Source organism: Bombus impatiens, unplaced genomic scaffold (assembly GCF_000188095.3).
Source record: "Bombus impatiens unplaced genomic scaffold, BIMP_2.2 scf_0321, whole genome shotgun sequence".
In the NCBI taxonomy this organism is placed as follows: Eukaryota; Metazoa; Arthropoda; class Insecta; order Hymenoptera; family Apidae; genus Bombus; species Bombus impatiens.
This window is the reverse complement of record NT_176740.1, coordinates 240,517-268,487: the sequence shown is the minus strand read 5'-3', so window position 1 is coordinate 268,487 and position 27,971 is coordinate 240,517. Positions and strand designations below refer to the sequence as shown.

General features: G+C 38.2%; 1 protein-coding gene across 1 annotated transcript in view; it reads left to right on the top strand.

The window, feature by feature from the left end:
- Positions 1 to 27,971, top strand: part of LOC100747287 — a 357,673-nt gene that overhangs the window by 301,752 nt on the left and 27,950 nt on the right. Inside the window, 1 exon segment of the mRNA XM_024367629.2 lies at positions 5,371 to 5,391. Coding sequence (XP_024223397.1) covers positions 5,371 to 5,391 — 21 coding nt within the window.

Sequence of the window (27,971 nt, the reverse complement as noted above, 5' to 3'; positions counted from 1 at the left end):
TTTCAAAAGTTAAACTGATCGACTACTATCTTCGTAAATTTCTCAGTTTTATCACTCGGATATAGAATTAAGGTAAACTTTGGAAAGTAATTTTGTGGAAAACGTCATCGCTTCTTTTTATTTTTCGATTTATAGGATTGATCAGTGAGCAGTTTATTTAACGCTAGAATCGTCGACGGTTTATTTATGAAACTTCTACCGAAGAAATAAGAACGAGAGATGTACAAACGCCACATAACGTAGGAATATTGGAGTTTTATTCGCGAATGTAAATGAAAATATTAGCAGCTATGCGCAATAATAAAATAACAATAGCTTTCAGAGTAATTTCATTTCCAACGATTCGTAAAGAGAATTTTCTCGTTTCTCGATCGAACCATGGTCTTCGAAGAACATGTCTTTGTCCATATAGTTTGCAAAATATCATTGACATTTCCAAAAACCCACCATTATAAATTTATCAAATTTCTGTGAAACATTGGTCTGTCTGATGATCTGTTACTCGAACAATTCCAGTATTAAATGAATAATTCCACCTGATACAAACGAGAAATATGGGCCAGAGTGACGAATTTATTTCTATCCATTTCCATCTCTACGGACGCTTTAAATTGCGTTGTTTTCGTCACGGACAAAGGTATCGCGGAAGATAAGCTGGCTCTGTTTGTCGAACGAATCTTCGATAGGAATCGACGTTTACTCGAGTATAAAAATATCGTCCTAGAAATCCAGTTTCGCCTTTATACCTTCTTACAATCGTTCTACTTTTGTATTTTTACTGCTCGTCAATGAAATTCAATTGCATCTGTCTACTTCTCGATCCTAGGAATCAGTTCTTCTCTCATAATTCAATTTAATCGAGATTCTTATAAATAATAAGCTTTACACTGTACTTTAACGTACGTCCTATTAATCTAGCACGTGTGTATATATATTCTGCGATTCTACGTATAATATAGAAGCTGTGTACCGGAGGAAATAATTTTGCAAATGGAGAGCGGAAGATCTCCCAACGGTAACATCGTCGTTCGCGAATTACCAAGAACAGCCTACGACGAGAAATATCCAGTGAAGCGAAAGTTTCGCGGCAGATCGAACCCTGGAATATTCGCTAGATTCGTTTCCCTCGCAAAGAAAGCCGTATATTCTTACCTCGTATCGAGGTTACGACGAACGAGACTTTTCCGACGAATCAGTCTTTTCAAACCTTTCGGATATCGATATGCGATTTTTTCTTTTTGCCTTGTCTATCGTTGAAAATTCTTCGAATCGGACAGAGCAGGCGAGGATCTCGATAAGTCACGTTTTATGGAAGAGCAATTTTAAAATTCAATACTCGTCGATCGAATCCACGTTAAAATTATCTTTCCATTTGATTTTTACATTAAAATACTTGCTTTCGTCGTCGCCTTAAAAATTTAAAAAATAGTAATAACGTCGATTGATTAATAACGATCGAGTTAAGCTAACGTAACGATTAAACTATTATTATTCGTTTGATTTATAATTAAAATAATTCAAAAGGCCTATCCCTTTGAATGACAATATAATAATAATATTTTATAATCGATCTGTGATTATAATTATAAAAATAATAACTACGTAACAGCCAACGTGTTGACCGCAGCATTACTCTGTTATTATCTCTATTAAAGCAGTTTCACCGCGCCGGAAAGACACTCTATCGCCGTGAAAAATTTACGAAGCGACCAACCGCACCAGTCTTTCTCAGGGCAATAAGAAACAAAGACAGAAGTGTTCTTTTTATACGCCGTGCACGGTGTTTTCCCGGTGGCGTTTCGTCGACAGCGGGAACATTTCGTGCCGACCAGAGGAAATTTACAGTGGAATGGAACGGTGGGTGCACGTAGCCTCGCGAAAACATACCACGTAACGCCACTTTTCCCTGCTTGTACGTCGCTCGTTGTTTCCGTAATATGTTTGCACAGGCTATGTTCCCCTGTGTAATTTTAAAGAAACGGCCGTTTCGCGTTGCCCTAGAGGAAACGATACACGTTGTGGGAGACGTTGGCGGTTCCAACGCGGTTCACAGGATAGAGATCGAAATGGACGCTGAGAGAAACGCGAGAGTGCGTGCAATAGGAATCCGTGGACATACTGTTAAGATGGTACAGCGACTGAACATAGAATCGTGGAAAAAAAAATTGTCGCTTAACCTCGTCGCGTTTCTTCTGTCACTTTGAACGTAATTTTATTTTATTTTATTCTATTATTTTTTAATTGAAACATATCTTAAGTTGAAGCAAAATGCGATGGAATTGCTGCCTATACGATCATAATATCTCAATTCGATTTTATGTCAAATATTCCCTTGGAACATTAGAAATTCTTTTTGTTCTTTTCAAATGAGAGTAAAATTGAAATATAAAAAATCGAGGATCGTAGAGGCGTCATAAGTATACGGACACGTGTTTGTTTTTGACAAAATGTAATTTGGCTAGAAAATTACTGGTAGAAAGACTGAGGATGATTTTATCCTTCATTGTATCGAATATAACTCTACAATAGAAATCGAAGGTATTGAAACAAAACTATTAGCATAAATATCGAAGAGACTGAAAATTTATTCTCTACGTTTCATTGACTGACAAAGATGAATTGATTGAAATTGTGAAATTTGACGAATATCGAACGAAGCAGGGCAAGTACCCTTACATTACGTTCCAAGCTTTCGATATAAAAATACGAAGCTTTTTATCGTATATAAAAAAGCACATTCTACTGATTACACAGGATCGAATATTTCCGACTGAAAATTCTTTTCAATAGAGTCAAGCGAAGTAGTTTCGAGTCGTTTCCCCTCCGAATCGAGACGGAGCTCTTTCCCGTTCGCTTTAGAGAAACATACTTTCCATAGAAGCGATGGAACGAAACCGAGTGTGAGAATCGCTCGAATCGAGAAAGCAAACTGTGCCAAGAGCATCTTCTTGATTCGAGTGCACGAGTTTAACAGCGAATACTTATATTATCTTCTTGTAGAATACAGAATGGAACGAACAATGATACTTGGAATTTGTATTCGAGATTTGCATTTAGTTAGGTCGGATAAGAGAATAGACAATAGACAGAGGTAAAATCAAACTAGATTACCTTTTGCAGATGACCTTTTTCGAGGGTTTCTTTCTACGTAATTTTGTCGACCGTTTGCTTAGAGATAGCAGGACAGAATTATTAGCATTTTACTTATTGTTCTGGAATAAATATCAAAATTCTAAAGTTTCGAAATTTCAAAGGCTGACAGTTCCAAAATTTCCAAGACAGAAAATCTCAGAGGTATCAAGTTTCAAAATTTCAAAGAACCAAATATTTAAATCCTCGAAGATTCAAAATTCCACAGCTTCGAAATTTTGTAAACGACGATATTTCAAACATTTCGCCTTCAAAAACTTCGACAAGAATAAAATTTTCTCTCCCCAAATCTCTCAGCGATAACCTTCGACACTTGTCAGTTAGTTGTCAGTGATAACCCTCGAATATTCCGCGCGTCATAGCGCAACGATTGTTTATCAAGGAAAAAAAAAATTGAGATTTAAATTAGAGGAAGATATGCAGATAATTTTTTGTACAGTAGCTAGCGTGTCCGTAACTGAGGCGTTCGTGGGTCATCCGCGGTTGAAACATAGCTGTTCTAGACACGGGTTAAGGTTGAACGAATAATTCGCCACCTTCCGTTTCGCTTCACCGGAGATACAGCCATCTGGCACGCGAACCTACGATTCATTCTTCCGAGCGACGTCCGCTCGTCAATGATGGCCATCCTGAGCTGCAATCGCGAATCATTACGTGCACGTGAATTATCGTTCCTTAATAACGAGTTTATGCCGCTTCGAAGCTTTTACACTCGTGATTTCAATCGGTTGAAGATGATTCAAGATGAAATGCTGATGGATTTATACAAAATTAAAGGTTTCTTCGGGTTTCCCTGCATCCATTATATTCTTTCTGGGTTATCTTGATCTTTGTAGGCTTTGAAAAAATCTAAAATAATTCTTGAATGCTTATCAACGTCTCTACTATGTTATACGGTCAATTCGTTCAATCAAATATTCGAAACTTTTTCAGTAGAATGTTTAACGATGAAATTTCACTTAAATCGTCGGCAAATCGATCGATTCACAGAGAATCGATGAAATTCATCGATTAAATATAATCGCACGATATTTTTATATATAATGGCAGCTTCCAATTTTAAAATAGAAATTCAATTTCTAAAATTCAATCGAAATCAAAATTAAACGAAATATACTTGCAGTAATGAAGAAATAAAAAATTGACGAAAATTCTTTTTATTTCTCCTATAGGTTTCGAAATGAATCATTACCTACGCGGAATGTAGTAAATTAAACACTCGATTCATTGAAAATCGAAAACAATTCACCGGCAATTTTTGCCCATTCGCGTCACTCGAATCTATATCGGGATTTTTGATGGATTTTTACGAACCATGGAAAAATGAGCAGGCAAATGTTCGCCGGTAACGTAAGCAACGTCGAATGAGCGCTCGTTTTTATTTGAAATTCCATTATCGGTTCGGTGAAGGGCCGATGCAATCCGAATTACAAATGCCGATCGAAATTGCCCGGTGAAATACGATGTTTCGCGTAATTTATCCCGAACCCTCTGTTCCCGCGTAACGATAAATCCTGGTTCGTTCGCGTATTCATGAAAAAGCCAGTCGTCACACGCGTAATATACATAGACATCCTAGTTTTATCCTAGAACGCTATCCTTTCGCCTTTTTTGAAACGTCTGACAGCAAATTCAACGCGGAGCTTTCCTATAGGTCTGTTACAATGGAGAAATATTATAATATTGGCTAGAAACATAATACTAAAACGTTATGATGGAAACATAGTCTCTTCGTTTTTATCATACAGATAAGGAAAACCGTCATCTCTGATATATAAATGGAAAAGTAATTTCAACGGTACGATAGAAACGTTATTACACATAGAAAGATTGAAATATCGCAATACTAGAGTGGGGACGTATTAAAAATTAAATTTGTCATGTTAATTTAAAAATTTCATGATACAGAGAAGACGATAACATATGAAAAATAATTGTTTTTTCATTTAAATTGTACATCCATTTTGTTTTAATCGTATCTTTTATAGATTAAATTTCTAACGTAGAAGATTCTGTACAAGAGCATAGCGTAACGAAATATCGAGACTTTTTTCTTAAAGACGAGTGGTCTATGTCCATCTCGCCTTTAAAAATTTTCCCGGACCATGAAAACCAAGACAGATACACCTTTTCTCTCTTTCAAACGTTTCCCAACCAACGAATCGGCAAAATGCTACCACAACGCTAACGTGAACCGTGTGTATGTGCTTTGTGTTTCAGTATGCGTACAGTGGCCAGAGGGTAGGTGCTTCCACGACGTGCCGGAATCGGCACTGCTGAATCTCTACTTCGAGATCCGTGAGAATTGCCACGGGTTTTCCTGAAGGCGATGCCAAGAAAAAGGCAGCGACAGTGATCACGGCCGAATGAAACAGAGACGTTCAACGAAACTCATCGTCGCCGAGCTACGACCGTGCTCGAAGTATCGCGACAGACAGTGAAAACCTAAAAAAAGTTTCACAATTTTCGTTTGTTTCTTCCCCAACAGCCGCCAACACACCACGACCAAGCCAACATAAAAAAAAACAAATCAAAAGTAGAACAAAAGAAAGACAGAAAAAGACAGCCACGAGAGTATCTAGGGAGAGACTGGTTCGCTCTCAAGGGAGAGAACAGTCTGATTATCTCCACGATTCACGATAGCTCTTTTATACTGCTACTATATTTTTTTCTTATTTTTTTTTTTTCGATCGCATTTTTTCTCCCATAAACTTCGCTGAATAAAAATCAGCGAGCGTTGTCTCTTGAAACATACGATTCTACGTGTCACAGAGACGAGTTAGAGGAGGGAAAAAAAACGAATCATTTAAAGTTTCATGAACGAACTTTACAAGTTTTAAGATTAGACGAGACATTTTAAGGTGAAGATAATGTAGACTCGACTCGTTCAAGACACGAAATATCGCGTGAAAACGATACTTTCTTTCGTTTTCTCGCGTTACCACAGGTCTAGCACTGACCCTTAGATGGTCCTCGCGAAAAACGGCTCCGTTTTTACCGTCCCCCCCACGCTCTGTCTGACCCTCTTTTTTAGGGTTCTCGATGATTCCAGCAGAACCAAGGTGGGTGTACAGACTTTATTTAACTACAACTAATTGCTCGTCGTTCAACCAGCTCGCGAACTACTGTCTTATATACTCTTACCTATCGAAGTATATATTTTATCTCACGTAAATTTTTTTCTTTTTTTTTCTGGTTAATTTTAATCTTTTCTGTCTTCTCATTCGTCTTCCCCCACCCTTGTGTACGAGGGAGAGCTCGTGCTCAATATACCAGGACCCCGATCCTACGTCTTTTTCTCTTACACACACATACACACATGTAAAAACAAACATGGAAGTGTTTGTTGGAACGTGAAAGGAGCAGTCCGTGGTCTTTCCCCGAGCCAGCGGTAGAAAAGTTACGGGAAATCTTTAAGAAGAAGAAAAATTACGCTTGATACGAACGCCTCTCTGACATTCATTAACTCTAGTTTCCAATGTTTTCGAGATTTCTCTTGTATCCTTAGCTTCTCACTCGATTTTTTACACATCGAATCTCTTTTATATCCTTCGATCTTTTCTTCTATTGTCTTTCGAATGTTTCTTTTTTAACGAAGTCCTAATATTTTACTGTTTTCACGTTCACTACCAGGTGTAATTTTTTTTCATTATCGTCTCGAACGTAAATTTCGCATATTCTTCCGATAGATGAGTGAGAGAAAATTTGAAAATGAACACGTGAGTAGCATCTATCGGTCAGTGGTAGATCGACCCGAGACAGAGCGAGCCTCTGCCTTTCCTGGATCGACGGATCGATGATTCCTAATCGCGAAAACCGATTTCATATCTCGAAGGAAACTTGAGCGAACCATAAATACCGTAAAATACCACTAGGTTCTATCGAGCCTACGTTAGTAAGCGAGAAAGGATCGATGTTCCTCTCGAATCGGAAAGAACGATCGATCCTTGAGCTCTCGAGATTCAAGCGACGTCCTTGACGATTTGCTTTTTTGCTCTCGCTGACGTTTCCACACGACCATTTTTCGCGAGTTTTCGATTAGATCGTAAGGTTAGCGTTAGTCACGGAACTACAGGGTATACGAAAGTATGTATTTTTACGACATTCCAACGATCGGAGAAGCGTTTACTTGTTTCAGCGTTAGCGTAACGTTTGTACTTTAGCTGTTTCATCCGGTTTCTTTGGACATAAATCGATACAGGGTATTATTTCTAGTGATCGTAAGAGAGTTACCTTTTATAGCGTTTTCAAAGTGTCTGTTTAAGGGCAAACTATTACTTTAGTAACGATACATTCCGTATATTGATTATAATGATCGTCAACGTGCTGTTTAAAGTTTCATGAATCACTTCTTAGCTTTGTATTGTTTAGGGAAAAAGAATTCGTCGACGATCTGGATGGCCTTAATAAGTTCCTAATCGTTAATAATTCAACTTTTTATATTCTTCTACTTTATAACGAAGCCAACAATGATACGATAATGACGGGAGAAAAAGAAGATTTGAACGCTAGAGCTATCGGTCTTGTTACAACGAAGCATTTCAAATTTATCCTTTTACATCCATCGAAAATATGCAGGTGCCTTTGACAAAATTAATTTTGTATTTTACTCGGACAGAAATATAATTACCACGCTACCTCGTTTCTGTTATATCATTTTAACGAAGCGTACTCGTGATGTTTAGTAATACGAAGGGACATTATAGGAAAATTGTATGACACAAAGAGGATCCATAGCATCGTAACGTGTCGGGAATAATCTTTTTCTACATCGACCATTCTCAGATTTTTTCAGAATCACATTTACCTTTTCTAAATTGAACTGTATAACGCCAAGCGTTAAATATTCTCTAACTACTAAACCGTAGTGACGAAATAGCAATTGAGACTTCTCTGTTAAAGACAAGCTGGCTACGATTAGAGGCTAACAATATACACGAAGAACGCGTAAAATACTTGAAATACACAAGTTACACGGAACATGTGTATAAGATATTTAGGCACACGTCGAAGACCGATAGCGTTAGCATGGAATTCTCACGAAGGATACAGCTATAAGCCAAAGGTTTCGCGATAGAATCCCATCGATAGAACGAAGCAGCTCAGCCAGACAGTTGCAAAGTAAACTCCATTCCAGTGATCCAGAACAGTCAGATCGACCAATTCTCTTTCAGGATTCAAAGCACGTTGGCTTTCTCGCGTTCGTGACTTCAGGTGTTTCGCACCTAAGAGGGAAAACGGTATTACTCTCGAGACGAATTTCCAAACGGTGCTCGACGAATCGAAATACGCTCATGACACATTCCCATTGTAACAAATTGGAAAGGTAAAGTGGTGCATCAACGCGCGTCCCTTTGAAACGTTTCACTGTCGTCGGCTTCCATTCGAAAAATATAAAAGCGTGCGCCACTTTAACGTTTCCGAGATGTCGATTCGATGGAAAAATGGTACTAGTAACCGTAGTAGTGGATGGAATCGAAGCGTAAAAAACGATCGGAAAAAAAAGGGAAGAAGACATCGATGGGGTTGGAGACTATGGAGAAGTCACAATAGAGGGCACGCAACGAAGAGAGAAAAGAGAAGAGGGAAGCGACACGATAAGAAAACGGTACAATGTTATACTGGAGAAGACAGGGAATCGAATTAAACGCCGTGACGCCTCGATCGATTCGCTTCTAAGTAGTACGAGTTGACAGGACTTGTTAGTTTCGCGGAAACTTGATTTCGATGTTTCTTGCCTCGATGTGTACGAGTGTCTCGACGAGTGTCTCCAACATTGCACAGGATAAAATAATTACGATGGAATATCGGAACCTTGATAATGAATGATAAAAGAGACTGGAGATTAAACTTGTAGAATTTGACCTCTTCGCTCGTAATATCGAGCAACGTTCGTGGCGAGGATTATAATTTCGATTTAATTGTATTTATCGTAGTATGTGGTTCGAAATTTAACTTTACCATTGAAACGTTATAGCGTTATTTGAACTTCAATTTTCATACGTTGTAACGATGTACGTAATCCAAAATACTAATGTTATATGTAAGTTTTATTTATTAACGAAATTTTAGTTTCAACTTTAGTTTCATTGATAAACGTAACTTAGTGACGATATCTTTTTAATATTTTGGGCCCGACGCAATGTTTTATAGATTGCCATTAATGTTATACGCATATAAGAAGAAACTATCAAAAAGCAAGAGTGAGAATTAAAGGAAGTAACGAGAAATATTAGAACGATTGGTTCTGTGTCACCAATTAATCAGCTTTTTTCCATTTCTCTGCTCTTTTTATTATCAAGGTTCCAATGGACAGATCACTCGCGCGGTTTAAGGAAAGAATGCAGTTACTGTTCGTCGGAAAGCGAGTGATTCAATGTGTTTTCTGGCCAGGCAATAAAGAAGGAGTTTTCTACTTTATCAAAAGTAACACCGAGAATTCTCACTGTCCATCTCGAACTTCGATTACGTGGCATGCATCGTTCGTATCCCTTGCAAAACCTTTTATCTTTATTTTTCATCCCCTTAGTTTGATTATAGCCTTTTCTCTCTTTCGTTTTGCTCGAACCTCGCCATTCGAGCGTCATATTCTTTTCTTTTGTCTCCTTTGATTCATCTTTATTTATCTTCTTTTATATCTCTTCCCGAGTACTTTTTGTGTGTTCTGTGCTCTTCCTGTTTTCCTCGTGAAACTTTCTCACAATCCTTTAATCCTTCGGGTTTCTATTTATTTTTCTTATCTCGTTTAATCGTGTTTGTTAAAACAGGGGAGAAAGATCGAATGATTTTTTAAAACATCCACTTTATCCGTCTGTGTTCAACGATCCTGGAAATTCTGTTTCCTTCGGGAAGTATATATCGATATTAATCGATGATGTTCCAAGAGTTACAAAGTTTATGCGTATTTAAGATTCTCTTCGTTGTAGAAGCGAAGCGTTAGGTCACAAAAGCGCAAAGCAGAGTTCGAAGGAATGCATGCAGTAGGCTTTTTTTGGTCTTGATTAGTGGCGTCTAGCTTTCAGTGAGTAACACTGCGACAAGAATCCCGAACTCGATCGTAACCCGGTAGATATTGGGATATTTATCGAGCGATAGATCTTATACCAAAGTGTAGAAAGGGAAAACTTTAAATTGCTATACTAAATTTGAAAAGAGAGGCTTGATTAAATTTTTAACGTAAATTTGAAGAAGCAAAATCCAAAATTTGGAAAGAGAAAATCCTAAATTTCTAATTTAAATTTCTAAGGAGAAGGTTTTAAATTTCTATTCCAAAATTGGCAAAAAGAAATTTTAGACATCCTAAATTTGGAAAAAGGCAAAAATTGGAATTTTTAGAACTTTCCTAGTTTCTTAGAAACTGTAAAAGGACAAATATCGAGACTTGAAAATTTCCCATTTTCGTAGAAAGTTAGGAATATCGTAAAGATTGATATATTGAAAAAAGTATAAAACAAGGATAAAGAAAATTAAAAAATGACAATGGTGAAAAAAAGTTACCTGTGCGCAACGAGTTTGAATGGTTCTATCGCTCGATAAAGTTCTTTTAAAGCTTGTTCGACACGCTCGACAACCGTATCCAGAAGCCCCGTCACCGTTTGCATGCCACGTGTACCACCTTTCTTCACACACGTAAAGCATTTTTAAAGGTCGTTGCAAAACCGTGTCTCTCTGCCGTGTTCTCACGTTCTCTCTGTGTCGTTCCCTGCTCTCTGTCGGCTCTTACGATTCACTTGCTACTGCGCGCCACGATCGTTGTTGCTGTACATCGTTGATGTGCACGTGCCATCCAGGAAGAAAGAGACGGACAAGGAACCAGACATCCGAAGAAACAAGCGAAACGGCGATGTCTCGTCTACGAGTTGGTAGCTTTGTGCATTGGAGAACTCCGCGGTTTTCCATGATGCTCGATATGTAGTTGTTGAATATTCGAAGCTTCCGAGATATCGAGATACCATTGCGGAAGAACATTCCAGCAAATGTACCGCGTATTAAAAAAGAATGTTTCACCTGAATTTGAAATTCTCGTGCGCGATATGTTTGAAGGAAATTGTGAAATTCTCAATTTAGGAATTTTGCAAAATTTCCTAAATTAACGAATACTAAAAGTCTACCGATTCTGAAAATTCCTATTGACATTAAAAAATGAAGCACGGTATTTCGACATCTCGAGGTTGCTAGACTGAATCCTATTATAAATTTATCACAAACGCACAAAGCTACCCTCGAAGAGGAACTCGTTCGCTCGAACATCCAAGCTGAAAAGGCAAAAGGTCAAGAGCACTGGAAAATAGCTCGTAGGCTCGGAACATGACTTCTGCAGGATGTGAAGAAAAATAGAGGATAACTATCGAAACTTCTCAAGCAGAGTGGACGAACAATAAGTTTCCACTAACAATAAGAGGCAATCGAGAAAATCAAAAGAGGAGAATCGAGGCAGAATCATATAGAAAAAAGATTCCACGTTGACAATGCGATATAAAGAACAGATATATGTATATATAATACACACATATAACAATCGTGAACATGGGTTAAGATCTGGTAGTAAAGAAGAAGAAGAAGAAGAAAGGATGACGAACCTTTGTGAGGATCAGATGGCCACCACCTTATGTGTTCCTCCCATGGCCTGAAACGGATAGTCGAAGAGCAGCGGACGCCAAAACGCGAAGAGAAGGAAGGAGAAAGGTCGGGATTATTTCTTAGTGTCGAATGCCAAACAAATTTTTTAAACAGAAACAATATATATATATACGAGTCTCGCCTGTGCTAGCTTTTAGTCTCTAGGGTTTCCTCTGTCCGGTGGTAAAAGCATGAGGTATTCTCGTACGTAATAATTCGTATGATTTGATTAATTTTTAGCGTAACGATTACTACATTAACCCATCGCTCTGTGCCTACCTTAAACAGTCCTCGTACTCTTTGTACCAATTTCTCTGTCAAACCGATTTATTCCTTTTCTCTCCTTCCCCATCTTTACATCCAGAAAAAACCTTGGCTGTTTAATTCCTATTTTTTGTACTCGATTAATCGATTAATCCGGCCGAATCGCGGCTCACACCGCTCGCAAACACCACCAGTCTCTAAAAGCACTCTCTCTCGTTTTTGTTTCACCACGTATCATACATTTCTTCTTTTTCTTTTTTTTTTTTTTTTACTTTTCAATGTATAACCGGCTGCAAGCAAATATCTCGAGTTCATATCCCGTAACACTTACGTTTGACGCATCAGTGCTGGCCTTTTGCGCGAAAACGTTGGATGATCATGGACACTCTGGTTTTTCTTTTTTTTTTTTTTGTCGTAGTAGATTGTGCCAAGTAGTTTTTGCGGAGATTTTTGGATAGTGGACTGACTCGCAGAGAATGGAAAGTTTTTTTTAGTAATTAGAATACTTTTGGGGGTGATTGATGCACAGCATACATTTTTTTGGATTCTTTCTTTTTCTGTGTTGATTAACGTATAGTTTCGAGGTGGTAGTGTATATAGATAGTTAGAACGATGTTAGTCGCTTCTTATATTTAACGTAGCATGATAAATTAACCAGCGTCTGTGGGATATTTTAGAAATAGAAAATGTTGAGAGACCAAGAAAGAAATTCCAAAATTCGGAAATTAATCCTGTAAATTCTACACCTTAAATTCTTTGACATTTTAACGTTAAAATATAGAGTGTCCAAAATTCATCCATCGAATACGATAGAAACGATCAATCTGTAAGAAAAAGATCATACGATAACGTGTAGTTAAATGTCTCTCGAGCCAGCACTGTTCCGCCATCACGTTCGTTGAGAATCGAGATCGAGCTACTGGTCGAATCGTTTAACCGATTGCTACGTATTAATAATCGACCACTATGGTTAAACAATAGTCGTATTAACGATCACCACTTTGACGGTGCTCGTCACTGGCTCCTATACACTTATTATTAATCGACCTTCCATTGTCCTATCTTTCCTCTTACACTGTCTCATCCCACCTGTTCCATATCCATCCACGAAACCATAAAATTAACCCATCTTTCGTACTTCATACGTATATGTATATGTATATATAGCTATACATATATATATACATACATTACATATATATATAGATTTTTCAAATTGTTACTATTACATATATATAATAATCACGGTAATGCGCCACATATTCACTGGTTGATGACTGTCTCGTTGACAAAGGCCCGTACCTTGCCTGTGGTTGTGCTTGGTTGTGGTTGGAAAGCGGTTTTGGGAGAGAATTTTTTACTTGCTTCTTTTTTTAATAATTATTACCTTTTTTAATTTGCACGTCTCATGTCGTGGCCTTGGCTTGCCTTCATATGAGATTCACCTGTGAATACATTATATATATATTATTATATATATACCGTACATATATCTATATTGAATATACGTAACGATAACGCGTATGTATTCGTTTGCACGTTATTTTATGAAACTACGTCTCAATTTATCAGAAGATAAAACTGTAATGTATATATACAGGAAAAAAAGAAGAACAGGATCTTTATCTTCTTTCTCTTGTCTTACGAATCGTTTTTCAAAAGAAAATTCTAAACACTGTGTATACGGATACATGCGACTATACCTTATTATTATATTATAATTTCACGTGTTATGGTACGTCCGTCCTGGCAGTCGTACAGATTACTATACATATATATATATATATATTTTGCACCTACGTACACGTACGAGAGCTGAGTAGTGTGGATTGCGGAAACGATCTTAACGTTTCCTAGTGTATCTTACACGTACGTTTTTTTTTTTCTTTCTTTCTTTCTTTCTCTATATTTATTTTTTTTTCATTTAATTCTTCACTCTCTGTTTCATTTTACATATTATTTGTTCCCTTAGGTTTTTTCTCTTGTTTATTCTCTTCGTTATTTCTTCCCGCCTTTCTATCTTTCTATTCGCAGCTTGTTATCCGACGTCATTCGCGTTTTTAACGGTTATTCGCGTTCAGATGATCTTTATTCTTTTTCTTTCCTTTTTTTCTTTTTCGTGAACGAAGAAAAGAAAAAATGTGAAACGAAAGGGTGAAAGAGGGAGAGACGGTAATGCAAGTTGTACTGGCTAATTGCTCGCGTCTTTGAAAGGCATCCGCGAAAAAGAACGTAACGAAGGGGGGAAGGGACAAAAAAGCATGCCGTCTACCAGAGAACGCTTTCTTTTATTCGTTCCTGTTACTACTTTCGTTCGTTTTATTTTTTTTTTTTCATCTCTTTTCTCTTATCAGAGAACGTAACGTTATCTTCTTTTCAATTAGCGTCTTTCGCTGTGTTCTCATCCGTCCCCCTTATAACAGTATTATCCTCTCGGATTCTGACGCCGGTTTTTATTTCTTTTCTTTTTCTTCTTTTTTGTTCCGAGATGAGCTGCCATGGCGGCACGGTTTGATAATATCTTTCGTTTATACTTGTTCTTTTTTTCATACTTCCCTTTTACTTTATTTAAATTTCTTTCCTGCGTTTCAAGTTATTCTCATCTATTTAATATTCTACTGATCGTTTATGATATATGTACCTCTCGCTATTTTCGTTATTTTCTTTTTTTTTATGTTCATTCTTTCCTTCATTCTCTTATTTTATTTTTATTTCTTTGGAACTGTTGTTATTGATTAATGTTATTGGATCGTGGCACGGTGTGTTAGTTGGCGAGAGACATGACAGTAATTTTTTGGCCGGGCGAAGGTTGCTGCATGCTCGACAAGTGCCGCCTTTGATTTAGTGGTAACTAATTAATTCTCGTATCGCATCGTTCAGACAAGACCGCCTCGGTCACGCCGCTCGCTGTTTCTTTTCTAACACGATTATTTCTATAATCGATTCCTTGACAAGCAGTCGACTGAATTTGTCAATTCAATGAATGTACTATTTCTAAGTGAGCTTAGTTTCTTCAATGGCAAATTTTTCCGATATCTTTCATACGAAAATCTCGACATTTGAAAATATCTTGCATAGAGGTAGCACGTAATATACAGAAATATATGAAATATCCAAAGTACTCGCTGTAATATCTGACAAGTCAAGAAAATCTCTGTTTAGATTTCGTTTCCTCAGTTGTATCTGAATATTCGCCATCCAGTAATCGATTGTAGCAAAATCGTAAACATGGAATCGAAAAGTCACTGAACCACCGAATCAAAATCGAAACAAAATAAGATTGGTTTTCTATTCAGAACGGAATAACATCCAGAGTACAGCTATCGCCATAAAAGTCAACTAAAATTTACACGCGCGAATCCATGGAAATTTTGTCCAATCGAAATCCATAGAAAATTAAAAATACGAAAATCCTTCGACACGCGAGACAAATAATTCTCGAGTTCCGCAAGACCAAAGATGCCTTCAGTGTAGTAAAAAACGCGAGCTTCGTTGCCGTTCGCGGTGTCTTTCTTTTTTTTTCCAGCAGACACGAGTACATCTATACGTATACATATATTTATAACGTTCACCTTACTTACTGATTGTTTCGCCTGGCATTCACTAATTAGTCTCAGTGCGTAGCCTTAATTAGTTACCGCTGAGCGTGCAAGCACCGCCAGCAATTAGTAGTCACCCCTCGAAGGGGTGCGCTTTTTTGAAAGCTCGACAGATAATCCTCTGCTCCTTGGAACAAGCAGAAAAGGGAAAAGAGAAACGACGTTCGTATTTCCTTCTCTCTCATTACATTTTTGTTTCTTCCTTTCTTTATATTTGTCTCTTCTTATTTTATTCTCCGTTGCTCTTTTTTTGTTTTTTTTTTTTTTCTGTTACGAGAAAAGGTATTACGCTTTTAACGCGTAGACGATTCTTCGGAAGAGAAAACGTCGATTCCTTCTGTTCTTCCTTTTTGTTTCTTTCTCACGGTTTCGTTAGGTTGAATGAAAGATAACCGGAGAATCGCGTGGTCCGTGTAAACGGCGAAGGAACGGGATTATTAGCTGCAATGATGCCTCGCAGGAACAGTGTTTTTCTTTCCGGATCGATCGGAGCGCGTTGCGTTTAGTCTACGAACCGTGGGATCTTCGCGAGCTATCGAGATAAACGATGGATGTTAAAGGTAAAATAATCGTAGCGAAGTAGATAAAGTTATTCTTTGATTAATGGAAAAAGAACGTGGAGAAATAGACGGTGGGAAACCGTCGACTTTGAAAACGTGCGAAATGATCAGGTTCAAGTATTTCGGAAGTAAAGTTCACGATAGAGTAGACAACTTCGTGGTATAACTCGTCGTTAACTATTTTCTTTGTTTTTCGTTGATTTTGTTTAGCAAATTGATCGATTGATTTTAACTAGATGGAAAGAAAAATTCGACGAGGATAGAGTTTCAAACTTTCTGAAATAATCAGCTCAAAAAACTAATTGCCTCTCCCTCTGATGCTTACATTAGCATTTTATTAATTCTATCTGGAGCGTAGGACAGAGTTTCAAAATTTATGCAACTCCAAAGCAAAGTTTACTCGCGATAAAAAAAAATTTTGTTTCGTCTTTTTAATATTTGTTTAACGCTAGAACTACTAAGATCCATCGAAACTATCATTTTTGCAAATTGCCAAAAACATACAGGCGCTTTTAACAAAATGAATACCGAAATCCTAGAAAAATAACAACATGATTGTAACATGTCTATCTGTTTTCATTCGAGTTTTCATTATAATTCTCTTTACACAGTACATCTGGGAATATTTTTAAAAGTTGACGTCTATCGTTAACCTTATCGTATTATAAACTCCATCTACAGAGCGGACAAAGAAAAAAATCATAAAGACGATAAGATAATAGAATATTACGAGTCGTGCAATTATCAGGCAACCGATATAACCAAGAACCGAGCAAAGAACGGAAAAACAATATCCTCTTCTTTGTATTGCATAATCGTATACGTGTAAAGAAACACATTATACATATTCGCAAGAACAAAGCACGGTACGTGGAGTATTGCGATCGATCGAATTAAACGCGAGAACGATATCGTTTTGTGCAGCATTCGAGCCATTGGGAACTGCTTTTATACATTTTCTCGATAGATAATCGTTCAGTAGGTAGTTCGTTTCATCCGTTATTTTTTTCCCATTTGAGAAACATACGGAACATCGGTAGAGAAGCTCACTTTTTTTTCATACTAATCTCTGCATCTACTATTTATTTTTTGCGTAATTACTCACATTGCTCGGAGTGCAGTACCTACTATGTCTATTGTACCATTCGTTTGTGTCTTTGTTTCTTTTTTTTTTCTTTTCTTTTCTTCTTTTCTTTCCGTTCTGTTGAATGGCTTTCGTACGAAGATCATTATATGATATTATTATTATCGTTATTAATGACTATGATTGTTATTTCTGGAACGAATCGTTTCTTAGTGCATGAATTATGGATCGATGAAAGAACTGTGACGAGGCCCGGACCAGTTTTTTTTCGAAATTGCGAGTTTTTCGAATATTTATCTGTGTAGCGACATCGTTGTATACTAATTGTTATATCCAGCAGAGAATGCATTTTGTTACCGCTTCAGGAACACGTGTTGGTTGCTCGAAGAGCAACGAACTTCCGGTTTTTTCGCACCTTGGAATTTAAATAGAGTTCATCCTCCTTGTCCACCGACCTCGAACGATCCAGCGTTCAAAGATGCGAAAGATTCCGAGCCCGACAACAAGATAGCCGTTGCTACTGTTTCCAAGTGTTTATCAGGCAAAGTTAACCGTTTGAAGACTCGTTGGAAAGTCGAGTCTCGATTCGATGAAATTTTCTAAGGCCGAACTAATTTGTTACCGCGTTAAACTGCGATCTCTCCTTTCCGCGAAGTTCACTTTCTTTGACACAAATTTCATTCGTTCGCCGAAGCTAAACGAGCACTTTACACCTAAACTTTTGCTCATTACCGACATCCCTTTGACGAACTTCGATTTTCGATTTCCGACAATGCGCTTGATTTTAGTCGCGCATAATCTCTAAATATTTGACAGTGATATTTAGCTTTCGCAACTGCTACAGAGAAATATGTTAATTCGTTCAAATCCTGAGCTATTACAATGAAAAGCTTCAATCTGTATTTGCCCATTAGACGTATAAATAATTGAAAGTCTTTAGATTTTACCAATTTTTAAGAAGTTGTTTCTTTAGACCGAATGATTCCTCAGATCTACAGCGAGTTTTAAAAAATGAACAATGACACGTTGCTGTTTGAATAGCGAAACGACATGTTTCAAACCAGAGATGGTTCACGGATCAAGAAATAATTAGCTTTCAGAGATTAAGAATCCAAGAGACGAATTAACTCGTTTATTCGTTTTTCTCGGTTCAAAACAGGTTAAAATATGCTTGAAAGCAAAGGCGGCTAAAGTAAAGAAGCTCGGAATCTTTCGCGATAATCCAGCCAACATCTTTCCCTTTGAAATTTGAAACCATCCCTATTCGAATACTGAATACTGACTAAAAAAAGATTAGTCCAGTGATTTCTCCTGGTCGAGAGATGGACAAACCCGCTCTCCTATTCAAGAAAGATGAAAATTGCCAGGTCATGCGACGATTACCATTAGTCGAGTCCTGAGAACGTTGACGTTACCACGCATAATTGGCAAAGAGGAGTAGCGAGTAATCTACACACACCTAATCACTGTTGCTTTACTCGTGGCTCATGCGACTGTGGTTCTCTAGTGCATTTGACTTTTCGCCCCCGGGTCTGCCGGTGTTCCGCGTCTGCCTCGATGTGTGTACTCTATTTTCGCTCTACTTCTCTTGTCACCCTCTCCATCCTCTATTCGCCATTCCTTTCTCTGCTGTCACACCTTTTGCGAATCATTGTCGCGAGTCGTAACTATTCCTTTCTATCGAGTCGTGATTACAGGACGTGATTATTTTTCTCAACTTTTTTTTTTTCTTGTCGATGAGATTTTTAGGATACGAGTTGAGAAATTTTTAGCCAGTTTTAAATTAATTACGTTTGTTGAGACTAGCGGTTCTCGGAATTTTTCGTATATTTTTTCTCCTTTTTTTTTTTAGGATCGCTCTGGAATTTTTATCGCGAAAAATTCGATGAAATGTTTATGGAGGCTGCAGTTTATCGAGACGAGCGATTCTTGGAAAATTCTTTGGAATTTCACTTGCAGAAGGTGTAGCGAATCTACTCATCTATATGTATAGGACACGTTTGTTAGAAGCAAAGAGTCTTGGAAAATCTCTTTGGAATTTTGATCGCAAAGGATTTAGCGAAATTTACGTAAATATCTTTGATCCATGAAAAATATCATATCGGTCGATCTTTATCGAGGAATCTTTAAATTCGTTAGATTCTTTCTATCCGTGTAATCTCGAAAGCGTGTTTCTATTATCTTCCATGAATCTTCAAAAATTCATCCTTCGAACGAAGAACCAGCGGTTGTCAGAAGAAATTGAGTCGTGAATTTAATCTGAACGCGATTTTAAAGAGATCATTCAGCAGGTAATTCGGTTGATCGGCACATTCGATCTTTGCGAACGCATTAATCTCTTGGCTGCGAATTCGCCTTCCTCGTCTCTAATTCAATCTCGCTTAACGATCCTCACGTGACGTTCCTTTTCTCTTGGAAATCACATTGTCATCCTGTCTCTCGAACGATTTGTCGATGGAAAACTGTAAATCAGGCAGCCAGGTGAAATCTAAAGTTTCGTCTAAGCGAGTTTCTATTCCATGTTTCAATCATGGTAAGACCTTTCAATCTTCCACATTCCAATCTTGCATTCGTTTTAATTGAAAGAAGGATTTTTAGTGTCTCAACCCTTCCAGGACTAACGAGATCAACTAGCGAGATCGAAGATATTCGAAGAATTACTTTCCGGGAAGATAACTGAGTTGCTACAATTTTTTCGACAGCGCTGAGACCTATGAAACGTTCGGAAGATGACAGAAACGATAAAAAGTATGTTGACTTTAGAAAGTTTAGAGATTCGGTGAGGAACAAGCCAGAGAATGTTTCTCCATTGGGATCATTTGCTGTATAAAAATCCTTTGTACGGTTAGTCGGTGATTTTGCTGCGGAAGCATCGAGAAAGACGAATTGTTTTCTTTTCACCGTGGAATTCTTCGCTATACGGATACGTTCGCGGGAGCTTTCGAAAGAAAATTGCTACAATAGGAGAGAGAAATTCGAGCTGGTTCGCCTCTCTCTCTCTCTCTCTCTCTCTCTCTCTCTCTCTCTCTCTCTCTCTCTCTCTCTCTCTCTCTCTCTCTCTCTCTCTCTCTCTCTCTCTCTCTCTCTCTCTCTCTCTCTCTCTCTCTCTCTCTCTCTCTCTCTCTCTCTCTCTCTCTCTCTCTCTCTCTCTCTCTCTCTCTCTCTCTCTCTCTCTCTCTCTCTCTCTCTCTCTCTCTCTCTCTCTCTCTCTCTCTCTCTCTCTCTCTCTCTCTCTCTCTCTCTCTCTCTCTCTCTCTCTCTCTCTCTCTCTCTCTCTCTCTCTCTCTCTCTCTCTCTCTCTCTCTCTCTCTCTCTCTCTCTCTCTCTCTCTCTCTCTCTCTCTCTCTCTCTCTCTCTCTCTCTCTCTCTCTCTCTCTCTCTCTCTCTCTCTCTCTCTCTCTCTCTCTCTCTCTCTCTCTCTCTCTCTCTCTCTCTCTCTCTCTCTCTCTCTCTCTCTCTCTCTCTCTCTCTCTCTCTCTCTCTCTCTCTCTCTCTCTCTGTTGTATCGACTTATTGCCTTTCTTCGCGCGGAAACTCTCCAGGCAGCGAAAAAGGAGTTGATGGAACGAATTGAAGGACAAAGAGGTGAATCGTGCGCGGGCAAAGAAAAACGGATGCTACAGAATAAACGGCGGTGCGATGAAATAATATTTGGCGCTGGGATAGATGAGAAGTATTAAGAGATTAAAGGATGTAACCGTGAGACCGTGAGTAGAGTAAAATTAAACGAGAAATTGCGACGTAGCAGGCAAAGAAGCGAAAAATGGTAAAAGAGACTATCGCACAGAATTTTCAATATTTTTTAATAGAATAAAATACATAAAGACGTAAGAGGATAAAAGAAAAAATCGTATATTACAAGCGAAAATATATTCTAAAGACGGGTACGTGGTGAAAACGATGGGAAACCATTGCGCAGAATTTTTAGCATTTTATTTTTAATATAGAACCGAAAGGAAATGGAAAATTGTATATTATTAGCCGGCAAAATGAATTTAAAAGGGAACGAAACGACGCAGCTAATGAAAAAGTGTTGCACAGAATTTTCGGTATTTTTTAGTACGAAATATATCTATACGTGCGGCAGCAGAATTGAACGCGACAAGGAGTAACAGCGAACATAAAAGTGAATATAAAAAGGAATATAAAAATATAAAAAGGAAACAGAAATTTGTATTATACGTTACTGCGCAGAGTGCAAGCGAGAATTCCCTTGGCAGGAAACGCAAAGAGGGAAAGTGTATCCGAAAGCGCGAGAGCCGTCTTGCGAAAATAAAAATCAAGACGTTCGTGGGAGAATCGATGGGAAAAATCGAGAGTGAAATCCAAGGGATTTCTTCGCTCGACAAAGAGACAAACTGAAAAAAAAGAAAAGGACGAAGACACCGGAAGCGTGTAGGCAGGCACGCGTAAAATCGATCAAGAGGAAAACGTAGAATGAACTTCAATCTTGAAACAAAGACACAGAACAGCGAATCTCTTAGGAACTACCCTTATAAAAAAAAGGGGGGTGGGGAAGGAAAGAGAAGAGACGATCGGAGAAGGAACATGGAAGATTGAAACGAGTTCTAGACAGAAGGAGACGACGAAATTTCTCGAGAGGAGATGCGCGTGAGGGAAAAAAGATGTCGAGAGGGATGAAAACAGAAAAGAAGAGGGTGGAAAGAAAAGACAGAGAAAGAGGGAGAGTGGAGAGACGTAGATCCAGGGGTGGATGCTGGCAGCGGCGTTTATTGATCGCTCGCAGCAACCCTGCCAGCACAGCCACCCCTCCTGCGACCCCATCGTCGGGCCACCCTCTCCTCTCACCATTCCGAAGCTTCTGCAGCGCGCGAAAGCCTCAAAGCTGCTGCACCAGCCCTGCAGAATAGAATTCAATCGTATTAATTACTCACAGCCTCATGGACCGACGATGACTCCCGATGTACGCAAACCCCGATGCGCCAACTCCCATTGATCCGCGACGCTGCGGAGCTACGGCTTTTCATCGATTCAAGGTTACGCCAGCACACGCTCGTCGCTTCCGCAGCGCATCTACGATCGTGTTGAATGATCTTTTGTGAGAAAATTTTGCGATTCTACGCGGTAATGTTGATGGACTTTTTCTGCTTTTTCTCTTGCTTTTTTTTTTTGAGAATTTTGTGGAGAAGCGGAGGGGATGTTAAATGGTTCGACGAAGGGATGATTTATGTTGGGCGAGGAATGGCGAGGAAATGAGAACTGTATAAATACGTGTACGATGGTAGAGGTTGGCTATCGTTTGGACTCGTTGCTGATTCTTTGCAATTATTCGAACTGAGAATATTTGGATAATCTTCTTGGATATTCGCTTCTGCCAAGTGAATTGTATAAATATTTGGGCGATAGAAATTGGCTGAGAAGTTGGTTCGAATTTGTTGGAAATTCTTTAGGATTCGTTGAAATAGAGGGTGGTTGGAGTGTTATGAGAAATAGGAATTGCACAAATATTCGTGTGACGGTAGAAATTGCCTGTTGTTTGAATTCATTGAAAATTCTTATTCGAAATAGAGGCGATTCGAGCGTTGTGCAATGGATGGCTAGGGAATAGGAATTGTACAAATTGAACATTCTTTCCAAATTCTCGAAATCGTTCAAATAGTTCTTCGTACTTGATAGATTTCGACGAAGGAAAAAGAAAATAAGAGATTCGTTTTAAATGATCAATTTTTATGAGTCGTACCAATGCCTTAAAAACGCATATTTCATCAATTAATGAGCAACTAGAGTGAATTATCATGCCAAAATGGATATAACCGATGAATAACAAAATGATTGATATTATTCATTATTCAAAGATACATCTTGCCACCCTACATCGATTTTACGGGAGGATTTTCCTTGTAATTCATTGGTGAACCGCAAGGGGGTTGGGTTTTCCTGCACGTCCAGGGAATTCGTTGTCGCCCGGCTCGTTAATCGTCGCCGATTCAAATGAATCTAATAACAAATTGAACGCGCTAGTTATTTGCATAATTAATTACGACTGAATTCGGCGGCTGTTAATTATTCAACGTAATCGCGAATGACTGGCGACGCACGTGGCTGCCAACCAACGGCAGAAATTTCATTGATTCTCCGTCTGGGCGCGTTTCATTTGTCCGCTTAATAATTCAAAAGAAACGCTTCTGGCGCTCGTCCCGTGTCGCGTTCGTGGTCTGGCAAATATTGCGAAAAAATGCTCGAAGGTTGCTTTAAAGGGGAGATGTCGTCTCGAAAAATTAACTTCTACCGTACAGATTTTCTCGCGGCTATTTACGATAGTTTCTATAGTTCGATAATCAACGATTGAATAATAACATAATATAAATCAATATTCTATAATTGTACAGATTATTACGAGTATAATTTCTCGTCCCAAGAACTTCGGTTCTTTTGGAATTCGAATTTCTTCTTTAGAGATATCCTCGTAAAATGTATAACTGTCCTTCGGTTCTTTTGGAATTTGAATATCTTCTGTAGGGACATCCTCGTAAAAACGTATAATTGTCCGTGATTGGATAACAACGTGATATAATTCGATACTCTGTTATAATCGGATAGTGCGATTATTACGGTTTATACGCTTCTAGGAAATTTCTAGCTCGTAACGAAACGAGAAAAAATACTTGTGTCGTAATTTGCATTACCTTTATTGAACGATCGTACAAAACGTACCGATTCTCCGCGTCGAATCGGCGATTCAATCATATTAATTACTGCGGTGGTACTCGAGGCGTGGCTGCAGGAAGCCCACTTGACGAGCTCGCTGCCGGTGCTCCCTAGGGAATTTATAGGCAAGAATGTTCCAGGGGAAACGAGAATTGGAAATTTCATCGAAGGGAGAGAGGGAGAAATCCTACGACGCGAATAAACCCCGTTACAATGCGTGAAATAGCCTGCGACTCTCTTATCGAATCTTATTGCTCGTTGAAGATCAAGTATCAATGGACACGTGTCAATTGAATATTAAATACATTCGCAATTTTCATTTATGATAATTTCATTTTTATAATTTCTGGTTAAATTATGTCGTGTACAATGAATGTTGCTCGTGATCGATCGAAAAATCGGTAAACGCGTAACGCATAGCTGTTAAATTTCAAGCGATACTAACAATTTCCATTCATCGTAATTGCTGTTTTATTTTCTCTTGTTTAAACCGCATTGTATACGAAGAATCTTGTATTCGATTTCAACGATACAAACGAAGAAACATGGAATCGTAATGGGCGTGCAATTACGCGAACGTTGATAGAGAACTGTGCAGAAAAGAAGAAGAGAAAAGAAAGAGAAACAATAATCGAGGGTTTTCATCGCGAGTCGTGTCAGTCGGATTGACGAGGAGTCGATAAATAAACGCAGTCCTAATTAGCAGTTCAATCGTATTCGCGGATAAATAGGCGGCGTATTGTTGCACGAGTAAATCAACGTCGACGGGAGGCCGAGTTAATTAATAATACATTGTCTCGGTTCGCCGAACGAGTATCGTTATGGAAATACGGAATTTTAATTAAAAAACTCCCGGGAGATCGTGTAAGTTCGCTCTTCGTACAATAAAAGACCGAACGACCGATGTACAATATTATTGCGTACGAAATTATGGAGAATCTGCAATGAAAAAATTAGGAAAATGTTACCGATAGTCGAATGTACGAAGGAAACTTTGCGTTAGGTTGGAAGTTCTAACCGATTGGAAAATCGATAGAAACACGTAAATAGAAGTTTTTGAACGATTGTCGTAAAATAGGAACAGAGAGAAGCATCGATTTCTCCGCAATGAAAATTGAATGCTCGCTACCGTTGCGATTTCTCATAGTTTGCTATAGTTTTAGACTGCTCTTGTTCCACCGGGGTAACTTGCTTTCTGACAACCGCGACATCCAATACTGTTAGGTTCGTGCACATTAAATATGTACCTTCCTTTCGAATCGAAAAGCGAGTATGTATCTCGAAAATATCGTATAGTTAGTCAAAGCTATTTCGACGTGATTCAGTGGATTTTCACGGCGACTAGTTTCATTATTTTAGATTTGGAAAAATTATCCTTGCTAGAATTAAAAAATTAATTAAAACGAAGCCACCTACGGTCACTTTCCAAATAGTTCGCGTTTCGGAAAATTGTCTGCATGAGATAGAACATTGTTTCAACGTTTTTGAAATTCTCGATTTGTTTCTAACAACTTTTATAATACTTTTTATTTGAAATCTAAATTCATAGAAAAAGTCACGACACGAACGTTGTGTATTCTTCATGACGTTGCTCGTTTATGGTTCCTCCTAATTGGCAAATATTTTGAAAACGTAAGAAATAGAATCGTGATGCACGATTTCGAACAAAGGAAGAAGAATCGCGTTTCTAAGATACTAAGAAAAGATTCTTGGGAATTTATAAGCTTCAGAAAAATTTCGGAAATTCCTTGTAATAAACGATTTCTCGCTAAATACTCGAGAACACAGAGTCACGGGAGGTATGCGAAAATGATGGTACAATATACAGAGGGAAGAATGACAGTGGTTCGGCAGAAAATTCGTAATTAAACGAGAATACCTGGAATTTAATAAATCCATATCGAAACGTTGTTCCTAACGAATCGCAACTACCGGTTGCGAAACGCAGACCGCAGTGACGCGGAGATCTGCATGAAATTTGAATACGCGGTTCCGCGATGGTGTTAATCTGTTCCGATATTTGATTATGCCGTTTCTCGCGTTACCCACGCTTCTGTAATTCGCCTGGACGATTCGTGGGGACGGTGTTGAATTCCTTTTGTCGGTGAAACCCCCTTTCTCGTGGCCATTCTGCAATTCCACGATAACGATATCGTGTGTAGTCACTATCGTTCAAGCTTATAACTCGATCGTAGGAATAGCAGGAAGGTTCGATTCTTCGTGATAACTTAACTGGTATTTATTAGGATTTTTGTCCTCTGTTATTAGTAATCTTGGTTTAGGTAAGAAATATTACGGACAATTCTACGTTGCTCACGAACCAGGATTGATTCAGGGCTTAAATATATCTTTAAGAAAAGAAAGATATTTTGCATGTATATGTTTCCTGTATTCGATATCAGCTTGTCTTCCATATGTTTATCTTTGATATCGTTGCTACTTCCTGATTTAAGTGAAAGATGATTAGCGTCGATAAAGTTCTGTTTTATTGTAATTGTTAGGAGATTAGAAAATAAGGGAGAGATAAGGTGGAGTTTATTTAAATTTCCTACAGAAAACAGTTCTTCGAATCGGCGTGACTCACTGATTGATGTTTTCATTAAATTTATCGTTGATTTTATCAGAGAAAAGATAAAGGAAACGATCGATCTCGTGTGATCGGAATAGAATTATAAAATAGGATCGAAGAGGTTCGTTAATCGAATTATTTTCTCGCGAAATGAGGAGGAAACAAAAGACAGAAGGATGAGACGAGAAGAAGCAAATATAAACTAAAAAAGAAATAACTTTCTAATAGAAACATACTCGCTAACTGACACCGAGAATGCCATAATTGTAAAACTGCAAATGTCAATTAATTCATCGGATCGCGTGTTTGTTGTCCGTGGAGGTCGCGCTGGGTATCGAAGGTTATCGATCATTCGACCAAACATTTCCAAAATGGTATTTCCGTGTCACGGACAATAATACGCGCATTAATGAAACAGAGAGATACTTTAACGACAAGCTGCCATTTTCAACCCCTAATCGGCACCGTGGATCCAACTTTCCAATAAACTCCTAATAAAACAGGGAACACCCTGAAACATTAATGCAGATACTCAGAATATCGAGCCAGAAATGTACCACAGGTATGAACATAATCCCAAGCAATAACCAATCAGACGTATTAAATTGTTCCGGAAACGCCCTACCAATCAATATATATTATCGTCGACGTCCAATTACTATGCTCCCTCTATAACAAATCACATGCACTGTAATACAGAGAGTAGTCAGTTCAAACTCGAATCGACATAATTAACGCTAAATCATCTCTAAAGTAATATATTCTTAATAATAATAAATTATGAAGCAATAATAGATTATCGATTACACTTCTATATTACACGTGTATATGCTCATGTATACCGTATATACTCACGAATCGCTGAGTTATACCGACTCGTAAAAGTATTCGAGCATTTACCATAGAAAACTCTTATGTTCATGTTGTATGTGTTACATCAAGCATTTTGGAATTTCATTGGCACTGCGATAAAACACAATTGCTGTGATTTTATATCGAAACCAATCTGACAGTGTATAAAGAAATCGCCAGATATTGGATACGTACGTTTAGTAAAAGAATTAGTACACAGCGTGCATCTGATCTCAGTTATTTTAAATGTATAAGCGTTAAATATACATTTTCAGATCTATTTATTATAAACATTATCAATACGATCTTACTAATGAAATTTCAAAATCTTTCTATATAAGATGTGCGCGTGAAAAACGTTTACATATGATCGAATACTTCCGCGAGCCTGTGTATAAATGGTACTTTAATGGTATAACGGGCAAGTTTAAGAAAAACAAAGATCCACAGTGGCAAATAGGGATTGATCGGGACGTGATGTAGCCTATAATCGCAAGAATAATGGTACGACGATGCAACGAACTAACAGTTTCTGACAAAAACAGGATACAGGTTGCCGGCCATGCCGTGGAGCTGGCTTGGGGCGGCGGCGCCATCGGCAGCTG